Here is a 14,978-nt window from a genome sequence, read left to right on the forward strand (position 1 = left end):
TACTTTTTATTTTTTTTTTAGATTATGTGTATGCATGTTCGTCTGATTGTAAGTTTGTGCATGTGTGTGCAATGCCCTTGAGGCTAGAAAAGACACTGGATCCCTTGGCACTAGCGTTACAGGAAAGCTGCTTAATGTGGGTGCTGTGACTTGAACTCTGGTCCTCTGCAAGAACAGCACATGCTCTCTGGCCCCTGGGCAGGTTTCACTGAAGGTTTTTCTTTACATTTCTACCAACTGAGCTTCACTGTCTTGAAGGCATTACTATCAGAGTAGTCTGTGGATCCTACAGCTGTGTTCTCTTGTGCCTGTGACACTGCCCAAGGTATCAGTTGATAATTTTTCTTATGCACATTCTCCATTGACAGCATTCATGAAGGTCTCGGTGACATGGGGTGAGGCAGGGCCAGAGATCCTGAGCTTCGTGGCTCTATCTGCCTTAGCAAGAGTGGGCTTCCTGGCTTTCTCTTTCTTCCTCGGTTATATGAATCCATGATCATGTTCTCAGTGGAGCAAACTCAAGGGTGGCAGATCAAGCAGAGTTAAATATACATTTTTGTACACCAGCCATTTTAATTTGGACATTTGAAATTTAGAAATTGTTTCCACTTAGCTTAAAATTATCAATGTAAGCTGTAATTATAGTATATGCTTATGAAAAGTTGGGTCCTTTCAAGCCCTCATACTGCACATTCCTTTATTCTTGCCATATAAAATTATATAGCCTCGGGAATTTTGCCTTTGTGTTTTGAGGGTCGTAAGGAATAGGTCTTAGTTTGCACCTTTGTGTTAGAAATGGGGCCACCAACAATTTGCTTTTCAGCCTTTGATCCGAAGAATGTTTTCATCAACAGAGTGCTAGACTTCAACACAAGGAATGTTAATGTGTGCCCTCAGCTGCCACCACAGGGACAACAGCCTCAGAGGGCAAGTGCAGGAGAACCATGCTTTTCAATGGAATTTTAAGTACTGACCTATATGCATGAGATAATGATTCAGACCACAGTTTTGAAAGCCTGTATCATGTTTACCCTTAGAAACAGTTGGTGAATTTTATAAAAGTACTAGCAACATTTTCCTTCTAAATAAGGCCTATAGACTGTCAGCACCGGAATTCTTATACAAACATCCATTGCTTTTAAGAAAAGTTTCTTTGTAGGATAAGTAACCATAATGGCCCTTAAGATGTATACTTAATGCAGTGTTGATAGCAATTATTTATGAACAACACAGCAAGGGTGGTCTTTTGGTTTATTGCCGAAAGCTAACAGATCTGCAGTCTGGCCTGCTGTGTTCATATAGGTTGTTTTCAGAATTTAAATAGAACTATTATTCACAAGCTCTACAAAACTGTTCCCCTGGTTGCTGTTGTTTGGCTTTCAACCCAGTATTTTCTAACCCGGGAGGAAAACAAAACCAGACTAGCTCTAATAACAGAAGAGTTGGGGAGGGGCCGTCTTCTGGGCTGTTGCTGGCTCTGGCTCCAGCTCTCCCAGCAGGTGTCACTGTCTGGTAGCAGTGGGGCAGACTATGGCTCATCCAGGCAGCCTTGGGAAGAAGCTTGTTTCCCAAACACCTCCAGGACAGTCTTGTTGCCAGCCTATGAGAGCATTCCTTTTGGAGAAAAAGACATTGCTACTTTAAAATTACCTTTCCCCTCTGAAGTTAAATTGCACATGCAAAAAAGAATAGTTTTGTGAGATCTAAAAATTGTGTCATGTGTTAGAAACATTTACAATGAATGAAGAATGTATATAGAGGAACAAATTGCATGGAGCTTTTAAGAGCCATTTATTTATGAGTTTGTTAAGCAAATGTGGGTGTCCTATGTCTTTTCTACAGCCTCTAATGGCTACACAAGGATAAAGTATAGTATTTATCTTCCTGGGGTATTAGCCCATGTTGTACACACCAAAATGAGGAATAGCTGCAATATGATAAAAAGAAGGCAGTCTATCATGTTGGAATAGTGACAGGAGACTGGGGTTTGCATGCTGGCTTTGATGCTTTCCAGCCATATGCATAAGGGGGGTTATCTGTTAACTGTCATAGCATGGTGGCTTGATTTCTACTTGGTAATATGATACAATCAACTGGACACCAGCAGCCTTTTTCTGTAAAGAGCCAGGTAGCACGTATTTCAGGCATGCCCGGCCGTATAGTCTCTGTTATCTGTCACCATTAGCAAACTCCAGCTGTGCTGTAGCATACAAACAAGCCTGGCTGTGTCCCCACAAAACCTTTACAAGAACAGGCAGTGAGCCAGAGTTGCCAGGCCCTGGTAACCAAGGTCCTGAGAGTGTTGTCATAGTTACTATGTTAAATAGTCCAAGCAGTTTCATAAATTCATACTTGGTGAGGTTTTTGGAGAAGTGGTCAAGTCCATGACATCTTCTCTGGCTCTGATAAAAGCCACAAACAGAGCTAGAAAGATGGCTCAGCAGTTAAGAACATTGCTCCTGCAGGGGACCTAGCTTTGATTCATAGTACCCACATGATGGCTCACAGCCCTCTGTAAATCCAGCTTCAGGGAAGTACTAAGGCCTCTCTGACCCTCATCAGCACTGCATTCACACAGTATACATACACAGTGCAGGCAAAACACTCAGGTACATTAAAAAAATTCAAAACATTTTAAATTAAAAAAAAAAACCAACCAGCCACTTCTGTGGACACAACCTCTGATTCAGTGCCACCAGGCTTCTCTAGGAGCTTACCAGGATGTTTAGAGTCCTGCTGTGAAGCTCTGTCATCAGAAAGAATGTGACAGCAGAGCAGGTGTGGTTACCTGTCTGAGACAAGACTGGGCCCACTGACATTCCTGTTTGAACTGTGGAGAGCTTATAAGGTTCAGTTGCCATATATGAGGTCCTTCTCCCACCCAAGGATATCTGGGAGGTGAACAGTTGTTGGGTTTGGATTGACTCTTCTTAGTGTTATAGCTGCCCATATATATCCTGGAAATAACCCTGGTTCCAAGCAAGCTGGACTTTGGGAGGGATGATTTTTGTGGTCTGGCTGTCTATGGCTCTTAAGGCTTTGTTCAGATGTGTCCAAGAGCCTGTACCTTCTGCTCAGCTGTGCTAGCCACCATATCATTTTATTTTATTTCAAAATACTGGCCTTGTTGGACAGATAGGTGACGATCCACTCTTCATTTGTAGTTTTCCAAAACGTTGACAGAGGTCTTTCCCTTTGGGAAATTCCAGACACTGATTTCTGAGAAAGAAATGCCCTTCTCTCTGAACCCTGGGACGAGAGCTATAAGAAAAGCATGCTATCTCCTTAGGTTCTCTCTACATTTCATTCTTTGGCTCTGTCTAGGGAGACCAGCCAGAGCAGCCATCCTGTAGTTACAACAAACCCTTCAACTCACTCTTAAACTTTGATAGTTAGGAATATGTAGCATTATTATGAAATTAGGTTCAATTATTAGTTTACATTCTCCTTGGAGACTATGTTTCATATAGTCCGCTATGCATAATCAAATAATTATATGAGGCTTTTCATGTCTCTCCCTATAAACAAGGAACTCGTGTGTATCTTTAATAAGCTAGCTTAATGACTATAATCTATTGTTGACCTTTCGGATCATCCTGTAGTCAGTTTTAAATGCAGCTGAATGGAAGTGTTTAGCACAGACAGCGAGGATTGAATCTCGAGTCTGACACTTGTGAGCAGTAGTGCAACAATAAAACTCATTAACTGCATTTTTCACTTGCTCTAACCCTTAATTAGTGCTTGTTTCAATTCTGATCAGGTGGTGTTGCTTGTATTTAGTGCTAAAAGCTAGGTTCTCTGCTAGTATAGACGGCTGGAACGAGAGTGGAGCCACGCTGCTTTCATATACAACTGGGTAAGAATGCAAGGAGCAGAGCACTCCTGGATGGCTGAAAACTGTAAAGCACATGTCTAAGTTAGGGCAGGTGCCATAGTTTTCAATGCCTCGAAATTATCAATAGAAGAGTTAGACTTCATTTTAATAATCGACTCCTAGCAAACAGTGACAGCATGCTTCCCAGACAAGTCTTGATGTGACTGTGCAGGTCTAGAGGATCTAGTCAGCTTTATGAGACAGAATCAAGACCTAGAAGCAATGACAGTTTTTTTGTTAGCTTTTTTTTTTTTTTAAAAAAAAATTTCTACTGTATGGGAAATTGTAAAACTCTCATGAACATTCTTTACCCAGCCTCCCTTGTGTTCTAGCCTCCTTGACCATAGCACATTTGGACACTGGAGTTGACCTTACATTATACAGGTCTAAGGTGGCATCCGCTAGGACTCTGCACTGAAGGTTTACTGCCTTCCCTTCATAAGTACTGAACCCCTGTGGAGGACTTTGACACCCTGCTTCCCCTGTCTAGCGAATGCTGACCTTGTTAGTGGCATCACTGTGGCGTTATTAACTGAACTTTCCTATGAAGTTACTATCATCATCCATCTGCTTGTGTCTGTGGACTCAGAGTCCACTTCAGCCTCCAGTCATCCCCAGGCCCTGTGGCTAAATCAGTGTCTCACTCAGCTTCCAGCATTGACCCTAGAAAGGAAGAGCCCTTCAGGTCTGAGCCAAACTGATCATCTTTTCTAACTAGTTCCTTTCTTTAGGACCCACCCCAAAGAAGTTCTAGCTCCAGAGTCATGCCATGCATTTCTCTTAGAACCCCCGATCTCTTTTGCTGGAGGAACCAAGCCCTAGCTGCTGGCTGGTGTACTCATTGCTACCTACTGCCACCTCTTTGTGCCTCCATCATTCGGTTTAATTAGGCAATAGATGTGTGCATGTTGATGTACACACACACACACACACACACACAGACACACACAAAAAAGTTTGTATACATACTGAAACTTCCTGTTTCATTCTGCCCTGTATTTATCTTTGCTTTTTTTCTGTTTCCTTCATTTTTGACTTCCTCTATGCACAGTGAGAAGCCAAGGCTACCTCTGTAACCGGCATCATCTACAATTGGCCATATTGTTTCAGCTCTAGCATAAGTGGACTAGGTTTGGAGGTTCTCCTCTGTACCCCAATGAGAGATTTGCAATCAAGGCTGAGTGTGTGCACAGCTCTCAGCAGTCAGGCTTCGCAATATGTAGTCACGTCTCAGCTGGGGTTTAGTGGCTGAGACCTCCTTCCCGTTGCCTTCATGTGGTTGCTGATTTGTCTCCTTGCATTATATTTTTGCTCATCCCAGGTCCTGCTTGATTGTTTTATATGTAACGCAGCATATTTACTGTGCGTGGTACTATAGGTTGTGACAAATGTATAGGATTGTGTGCTCATATGTCCATGTAGAAGAGTTCTGTCACCTGAGACCCCATGGGCCACTTCATATAAGCCTTTGCAACTGCTCACCTAGCTTCCTTTTCCAGAATGTCATGGAAAAAGCATCATAAAACGCGTCCTTTTCTGTCTGATGTCCTTGCTGCCCTGCTAAAGGACCCAAGTTCAGTTTCCATCACTCATGTCGGGGAGGGGGGCTTGAATCTACCTGTAACTCCAGCTCCAGGGGGCCCCAAAGTTTCTGGCCTACAGGTATGCACTCTCCAATGTAATTAAAAATAATAAAAATAAATTATTAAAGTTTGTAGTGTTGTGAGTCTCACCTCTTTCATGTACCGACTGAAACATGAAGTGCTACGTCACCGAGTCGGTGCCTCACTCTCTGTGGAGTCCTGAGCAGTACTCCGCCAGAGCTGCAAGCCACCTCTCATTATCCAGCCCACCCAGAGACAGCTGACTTGCTTTCAACTTTTGGAGATTGTACTATAGAAACTTTGATGTGACTCTAAGTTGGGCTTTGAGCCCTAGAAGTCATACGGAAAGTCCAGCTATGTTTTGGAAGAAACAGCCACTCAGCCATCACCCGTCATTTCCCAGCAGCGGTAGAATTTTTGCACATTTCCTATTTAAAGTCATTTTCCAGCTGCATAGACGTCTGAGCTTATCAGTTTTCTTACCCTTATTACATTATTTTTCATGTGTAGCATTTTATAATTTTATTTTTCAATTTTTTTAATGGCACTAAGGATTGAACCCAGGTCCTCTCATGCTTGCTTACTAGGCAAGCACTCTACCACCAAGCTACATCCTGCTTTGGTTTGGTTTTGAGATGGACTCTTCTGTCTCTCAGGCTGGTTTCAGAGGTTGTGATTGGTGGGGATTGGTACTGTGTACTACCAGCCTGGTGCTATAACCTTGGGTATTCATGCTATAGTTTCCATCTCTCAACTAAAGCTCCCATCAGGCATTGCATGTTGTTCATCTTTTCCCATTAAAGATTTGGATGCCTTAGTCGTTATTTCAAATCTTTCATCAGTTATAAATCAGCGTCATATCAATATGACTAGTTCTAAAGGCTGATGTCTCTAAAGTGTTTGCTTTATATTTGCTTTTATATAAGCCTTGTAATTTTATGTTCCAAGTTGGACATCTGTATTATGTGTAAACTTGTGTAAGTCATTTTCATGCTTGAAATAGACATGCCCTTCTGGCTGTATCATCAATGTCAAGCAGGCACAAGATTGCCTAGGAGTAACTCTGGCTGCTGCCTGTCATCATTGCCTACAGGTTTCATGTTCATCTAAAGATACCATGTGCTTTGCGTGGGGTTGGTTTGCAAGAATTGTGTCTGTTCAGTATTTCAGTTGATGGTCTTCCTTTGGGGCTGCAAGTCAGAATCAGTCTCTGCTCTGGGCCTTCCTGAGCGCCGACTTTTCAAGCTCTTTCACTTAGTTAGCACTAGATGCAAAAACAGAAGATCGTGCACACTTCTGTTCTCACTGGGTTCCTTACGTGCACCATGTTTTTGGTTTCCTGGGCTCTAGTTGCTTAGGTTCTCTACCACTCCCCAGGCTCGGCAATAGTCTTGTTCTTCCTACAGAGAGGCAAGTTCCCTTTCCTCCTGTTTCTTTCCCCATTGCAGTGAACGTCACCAGCATCTGAGGTCATCAGTGCTCACTAGGTCAGACTTGTTTCTGCAGTGGAGAGAGCGGGGAAGGGTCCAGGCGAAGTTCTTTGCCTCTCCTGAGGCTGCTGCTTCTCTCCCATCTTGGGGCCAAATTGAATACTCACCACTGAGTGCCTAGATGGGCTTCATGGTGTAGGTACCTAAAGAACCCCAGAGCTGTTAACAGTCTTATCAGATACCTGACTGGAAACAACTTGGATTCTGTCAACCATTTTTGATGAACTCCCCTGCCCAGTGTTGCTACCTCTATCCCTAGTAACACTCTTCTTGTCTGCTTCCTTGCAGACAGTCTTGCCTTAGATTGTCTTAAATTATAGTTCTTGGCTGAGTAGGGGGAAAGTTATACATGAAAAGTAAGGCCCACTTTTGTTTTTACAATGCAGTAATTTTCAGTGTAGAGCAGGATTCAGCCAGGCTAGACTTTGCAGAAAGTCAGCATGGGATGAAACTTTCCTCTTTAGCAGCCTCTTCTGGATATCTAGTTCCGTGTTGTCTTTTCTGTTTCCCCATTTTCTGGGGCACCCAGAGTTTCCAGAAATTACTCATTCTAACATGGACCCTGAGTGAGATTCAACTAAGTAATGTTGTTCTGTTTATTTTACTACATAGTAGTAGAACTTTGAAAACGAAGAAATCTTTGCATATTTTATCTTTAACTACTTTAATTGTGAAAATAACACACATCTATGATAATAAACATTCTAGTCATTTCCATCCCTTAGAAACCACCCTCCAATGCTTTGGTGCATAGTTTCTATAAGACTTTTTTATTAAGAATTTATTTTTGTAAGAATTTTTTTGGCATGCAGAAAGAATACTAAAATAAATGAATGTTTGGAAAGGTCAGTAAAAATATCTACTGCATATTTCTCTGTTTGCATTTTTTTCTGTTTTTCAAAAATTAAGAGTGGGCTCCTTTTGCCGGGGTAACACTATCGAGGAACCAGTGAATAACTGCAACCTGAGCCAGTACTTCATGTTTACATGGGCACAGTAAAGAATCAGCAGCCATAATGCATAGCCTAGAACAGTTACACCAACATACTTCTTCCTGTGGCAGAATGATGCGTTCAAAGCCCCAGGGCTGAGAGGAAGTGAGATGAATGATGTGGGTGTTGTTTATACAGTGTTAGACATGGTAGTGGCACAGCACTTCACCTGACAGTACTTGACACATCCCATTACCAAGCTGACAAGCTACTCAGTGGTTCTCAGGCAGGTCTTTGTTCAGCGCTGGACAAAGGGCTGATCCTTGTTCCAGGCAAGACGGGGCAATCTGGGCACAATCTGATCCCACTATTCAGAATCATGCATAGGATAAAACCTACTATTTCTGGCACCCTCTGTTTAATTTTTATTTTTTTTGACTGCAATCCAAAATTGAAACCAGTGTCATAGTTTAATAAAAAAAATTTTGGAGTGTATCACATACAATTAAACCATATATGGTCTAACACCCATGTGGGACAGTGACCAAGAAATAGTGTAGAGTTTTCCCGTCCCTCCCTTAAATGTTATCTTTCCACTTTGCAAGATTTTAAATAGTGACTTTTTTAAACCAAGTTTCACATGAATGCATGAGAATTTTAACACTATCATTTGAATCATCTCGAATAGTTCTTGAAAAGTGGTTAGCATTAATGATAGTATTTTTAGATAATATTCGTTGTTTGTAAGAAATGGTCAAGTCATAGAAACAAGAAGACATATCAGTAAATTCTGAAAAAAGGGGGATTGCAGTGATGCCTCAGTGATTAAAGTGTTCGCTACACAAGCACGAGGACTGGAGCTCAGGTCCCCAGCACCATGAAAAACCCGAGCATAGCAGCACAGCGCCGGAAATAGACATAGGCTGATCTTCAGGGAGTCACTAGCAAGCCAGTCTAGCTGAAGCAAGTTCAAGTTCAGCGAAAGACCCTGTCTCAAAAAACACAACATGGAGAAATGATTAAGGAAGCCACTATGCCAACCTTCGGCTCTCACATGTACCTACATGGGTGATATATGATACACACACACGGGCATGGGCTTTAAATATGAGCATTATTACTAAGAAATCATTTTAAATATGTTTTCAATAGTTAAAATTTAATTATTTTACTAACAATTCAAATATCATCAAAGTGTGATGGTATTTTATTTTTAGTATTTATTTTTAATAAAAGGAGGTGATGGTATTTTATTATGCATTATTACTAAGAAATTAATTAAAACATGTTTCCAATACAGTTCAAATTTAAACTACTTTACTAATAATTCAAATACCATCAAAGTGTGATGGAATTTTAGTTTTTAATAAGAAGAGGATACAGACATATATACGGATGACATGACCACTCCATGGTTAAGGGGGAGGTTTTTATTGTAGATCTGAGGAAACAGCCAGAGGATCTAGAGCATGGAGAGAAAGTGGCGGACTGAACATGGCCAACTGACTGGACCTGGCCACAAGAGAAGCACAAGCAAAGCAGAGGAGTGGGGGTGGGGAGGACACAGAGAAAGAGAGCAAGAAAGCGGGGGAGGGGGGCAAGAAGAAGACAGAGAACATTGAAAATAGAGTAAAGATCATGGGGGGGGGGATGAGCTAAAGAAGTTTAGGACATAGGAAGCAAGCCTGTGTGATAGCAAGGGAGTCTGAGACTGGCTTGCTATGGTATGCTTATGGGCAGTACGGACAGCCATTTGTCTTTTCTGCCTTTGGGAATTTGGGGAAATGGAGTTTCCTTTGGACAAAACAATAAGAAAATAGAAAAAAAGCTTATGAACAGTTGATCTTATTATATTTAATGTTTGAGGCTTTATTTTCTTCAATTACTCTCACACTCTGCTTGCCCATTTCTCTTTGAAGCCTCATTTCTTGTACCACCCTGCTACCCCAACAATGGTCCTTAACCTAATGTCCTTCCCTGAGTCCCTGCTACTAGACTGGCTGCTTCTTGTCATTCCTCTGGTGTGTGCTCTGGGTAGCCCCATCTTCTACATGCTTCAGTGTTGCCAAGCTTGTAAAAGTGAAAACATTGTGTTTGTGTAATTGTAGAGCATACTATAACAAACCCTCTTGTTTGTCATATTAGATGAAAAGCAGAGATTCAGTTACGAGCGGTCTGGATATGATCTTGAAGACTCTGACGGCCCAGATGAGGATGATAATGACAATGAAGAGGATGATGAGGACAGCCAGGCAGAGTCTGGGCTCTCAGCAGCACCCTCCGTCACAGCCAGCCCACAGCATCTTCCATCCAGAAGTGGCCTTCAGGATCCCGGGAGTGTAGAGGAGGACCTTAGAGTTCCCAGTTGCTTCTCAGGGGTACACACAGACCCCATGGACATTCTGCCTAGAGCGTTACTCACCAAGATGACTGTTCTGAGCACAGTACAGATTGACTCCAACAGGACAGACTTACCAGCAAAGGCCAGGCAGCATACTGCAAAAGATGAGCATGAAGTAGTTCCTCATATAGACACTTCCGGGTCCCCAGAAGTTACCCCCAGGTCTCCTGGCCATCAGATGTCTGTGGATTACCCTGAATCTGATGTTCTGACAAGTCCTACAGCTGCTAAGACTGTTGCTTCAATACAGGTAGATGAGCGGTGGTGGGATTTGGGTTTTTGTTTTCTCTTATTCTATTAGGAAAACCTAATAGATTAAAAAATTCATTCATGACCATTTTGTTGTTATAGCCAATGACAGAACTAATTTATATCTGTTAAACTCTTGTTAATTATCCATATTATATTTTATATTTATTTAAAATATATATTTTATATATATTTTATATATATATTTTAAAAATATATTTTGTCAATATTATTATTGACAAAAATCCATATATTGTATCATAGCCTGTGATACCTCTTTTAAAAATATTCCTTTATTATTTGCTTTTTAAAAATCACAATAAAATATGTATATACAAGTTGTAAACTCACATCCTGCAACTTAAGGGTCCAGTGGTTGACTAGTTTATCCACTAATGTGGATATGGTGTGTGTACAGCATTTATCTAGATTTTGTGCTTTGTTGTGCTCCTGTCCACAAAAGAGCTAGTAGGCTTCAATACAAAATTAGCCTGACACAAAAATGACTCAAACATTCATGATGTTCGGATGAGCAAACTGCTGGGAGAGCTTGGGAAAGTTTCCTTGCAGAAGGAAGCTCAGGCCGGAAACCAGCTCTGATAAAGGAAGTGTGCTACATGCTTCCCCACAGCTACCTCCTACCCAACAAATAATTCTCTTTCCCTCACAGTTCTCGTCCCTCTCCGATGTGTTAAATAAGGCAATAGGCTTTATTGCTTAACGGGAAAAGATGTTTCCCACTAGAGAAAAATAAAAGCTTATAATTTTACATTTTAGCCTAAACTAATTTAATCTGTCAGTTTAATATAGAAATTGAATTATAATGTGAACTAATACAGCTCATATATATATATATATATATATATATATATGCAAATGCATGTATGTGTTATCAAGAAAAAGGTAGTATTTAGAGAAAATTCATGGGTGGAAGGGAAGATAGGCAAGATTCATCCCTCCCTACCATTGTGTTCTAACTGCCTGTATCTCAGCATCTTCCACATAACTACCAGTGCTGAAATATTCAGTCTTCAGTAGATGTTTTATCAACTTCCGAATCAGTGAGCAAATAAATGAACAACTGCAGACCTTTGTCTTAATAACAGCTCTTCATTTCATGAGTGAATAATTTCTCGGTTAATTTTTTCCCAGCTGAGTTGGTGCTCACAGCCAACTAATATGGCAATTTCTCAGCACTTCCTAGTCTCTAAAATAAAGTGGTGCTGGTGTTGCCAGAAAAATAGTACCAACATAAGCATAGAGCCATGCACATCTGTCAGTATAAAGTAATGACACCCAGGAAACTGGTTTCCAAATTACACAATACAAAAATTTTTTTTTCTGGTATGAAGTAGGAAAGAATTAAAAATGAAGATTTCCATGTTAAAAATAACTTTCAGGAAGCCAACAGTTATAAAATACAAACATATAATCTTACCTCATTGAAAAGAACAGACTGAACACTAGAACTTTGCTTCGATGAAGGAGGCTCGCTATCAAGGCTCATTGTGTCTTGTCTTTCAGGATTCGTCATCTGTAAGACTGTCTCCTGCCGTGGCCCAGCTCAACCCTCAGCAAGCAGCCAGGATTCCTCCCTCTGTCTCACCTCACCCTGACAGCCAAGAACGGAAGCCGCAAATAACCTTGCAGCCGCCTCCAGGCTTGCCTTCCCCTCAGACACATCTGTTCAGCCACCTCCCCTTGCATTCCCAGCAGCAATCAAGGACCCCATACAACATGGTTCCTGTTGGAGGTATCCATGTGGTGCCTACCGGCCTCACATACTCCACTTTTGTACCCATTCAGGCCGGACCAATGCAACTTACCATCCCTGCTGTGAGTGTTCTTCACAGAACCATGGGTACCCCTGGGACTACCATCACCGAAGTTTCTGGCTCTGTTAATCGCCCCACTGGAGTGGCTGAATTGAGCAGTGTGGTGCCATGTATTCCCATCGGCCAAATCCACGTGCCAGGCCTGCAGAACCTGAGTCCCCCAGCCTTGCAGTCGCTCACGTCCCTGGAAACCGTCAACATCGTGGGCCTGGCCAATGCCACCATGGGCCCGCAAGTGCACCCGCCAGGCCTGGCCCTCAATGCAGTGGGGCTCCAGGTTCTGGCAAACGCACCTGCACAGAGCAGCCCCGCCCCACAGGCGCACATCCCAGGTCTCCAGATCCTCAACATCGCCTTGCCCACCCTGATCCCCTCGGTCGGCCCGGTGGCTGTGGGCCCCACGGGAACCCCCGAGACTGTGGATTCCAACAGCAAAGCGCAGGAGCTGCAGACGCCCACAGGCCAGGGTCACAGCGCCGAGCCGCCCCAGGGCTCACCCGAAGGCCCTCAGGAAACCACCAAAACAGTGCCCGAACTCCCAATCGACCACACAAGGCCTGAGGCCCCAAGCAAAATGGACACCAAGAAGGCGGCCTCCGTGAGTCACGTGTTGCCCGGGCGCTCCTCTGCGCAGGCGCAGCCAGCACCCACACCGGAAGCTTTACAAAAGGTAGCAACTTCAGGTCCTGCGTCGCTCCCCACAGAGAGACCAGCTCCCAGGCCCCCAGTGCCCCACAGGCAACCCATTGTGCACTTCAGCGACGTGAGCAGTGATGATGACGAGGACAGGCTTGTCATAGCAACCTAGTGGTTTATTTTTTATTGATTTTTTTTTAATAACAGGTTTTTTTTGAAAACCCTCCTTTCCTTGAAGCACATTTTTTTCTGACATAAACTCATGACTAATCTTTGTGCAATCATGAACTTTTGACCAATAATTGTGTTTTGTGTCAACTCCAGCCATTTTTGTACATGTTGTATAGACAATTGTGCCTTTTAGGAGTTTATGTTTAGAATCTGTACAGATCGTTGACTATCTATATACATACAAATATGTTATATATGTATATGAAAACCAGGTAGTTGTGTTTAGTAGAAACCTGTCAAATAAATCAGATGATTAAATTATATGTTGTACTGTTAAATATAAATTTTTATGGCTGTGGGGCAGTTTTCTGTGTATAAATTAGTATGTAAACCCCATATTTATTGTATTCATATTAGTCTTTGCAAATGGATCTGTCATTGTGTGAGACGGTAAACTGTACACTTCGGACAGATTTCTGTGTTATGAACTGTTCCAGTAAAATACTGTTTACTAACTTTAGTGGTGCTGTAGTCACGCTGTCTTTACTCTCTGGGAAAGTAGCTTTACGACGTGTGCCTTCCACAAATGGTCCTTAGTTCTGAGAGACAAGGCTTCAGGGGTCTCTTTCCTTGGGAAACTGGCTAGAGCCCAACAATCTGGAGCTAAAGACAATGTTTTTTTAATTGTCAGAAGTAGTTTAGTAGCTGTCTACTTATTAGAAGATTGAATTCTTAACATTCTATACATGGCTAAAACGGGCATACTGACCTTAAATGTGGCCTTGGAAAACTCTGGAAAATGTAAATTAAGTGAAAAACAGTTCTGAGATCCACAAAGCTCCCTTCCAGGCTTTAACCCTATGTTCCTTAGCCATGGGCTCCTGTTTCTTTCAGATATGCTTTTGTGTGGAGAGTTCTGTCCACCACCAAACCCTAAAGGACCCAAGAGTTAGCGGTGAGAAGAACCTAGACCTCTAAGTGGCTCTAGGAATGATTGCTCCTATCCTGAGAAATCCCACTCAGTCATATAGGGAGATGCCTGGCAGCGGGATAACACAATTCTCACTACAGCTCTTTGCCTTGTTATCCAAGGACTGCAGGTCCTAGGTGTGTGTGGAACATATTTTAAGTTGGGACTTGAATATTTAGCACAACGTTCAGGCAGCGTTTAAATCACAGGTTTACATGTTCTCTTCATGAAGCCAGTGAGACCATGAGAGGGGATATGCAAGAACTTTGGAAACACCCTGCTAGTTACCCCGAAGATCGTTTCTGTGAGTCTGGAAATGGCACCTGGAACCCCACCTATCTGGCTTATAATTAGGTTTGCCGACCTGCACTCCAGTTGACAAGCAGGCCCCGGATCTATGGGACTGTGGGCATGTGTTTTGTTTTGTTTTGTTTTTTTCTTATGGCAGTACATTTTTGCAGCTTCAGTTGTTAAATTCCCACAAACAGTGCAAACTTCATCTTGAAAAGAATTCTAGAAAACTCAACTATGGAAGTTCCCTTGCTCTCACGGTGTAGTTGAAAGCAAGTTCTACTACCCGATCTCTCACAGTCTTTGTTTTCACTTTTTTTTTTTTTTAAATATTTTTCTGGTTTATTTAACTTTATTTTATGTGCATTGGTGTGAATGTGTCAGATCCCCTGCAACTGGATCTTCAGACAGTTGTGAGCTGCCATGTGGGTGCTGGGAATTGAACCCGGGTCCTCTGGAAGAGCAGTCAGTGCTCTTAACCACTGAGCCGTATCTCCAGCCCCTGTTTTCACTTTTTGTCATGAT

The 14,978-nt window shown here is 42.3% G+C and overlaps 1 protein-coding gene across 2 annotated transcripts in view; it reads left to right on the forward strand.

Moving 5' to 3' along the window:
* Positions 1 to 13,712, forward strand: part of Hivep1 (HIVEP zinc finger 1) — a 135,112-nt gene extending 121,400 nt beyond the window's left edge. For both annotated transcript variants that reach the window (XM_048419638.3, XM_085699421.2), the window contains exons 8-9: positions 10,046 to 10,551; positions 12,075 to 13,712. In XM_048419638.3, the coding sequence (XP_048275595.3) occupies positions 10,046 to 10,551; positions 12,075 to 13,193 (1,625 nt within the window). In that variant the 3' untranslated portion in view covers positions 13,194 to 13,712. The remainder of the gene's footprint in view (positions 1 to 10,045; positions 10,552 to 12,074) is intronic.
* The last annotated feature ends 1,266 nt before the right edge of the window (positions 13,713 to 14,978 follow it).

This window comes from Myodes glareolus, chromosome 14 (assembly GCF_982192425.1).
Source record: "Myodes glareolus chromosome 14, mMyoGla1.1, whole genome shotgun sequence".
Taxonomy (NCBI): Eukaryota; Metazoa; Chordata; class Mammalia; order Rodentia; family Cricetidae; genus Myodes; species Myodes glareolus.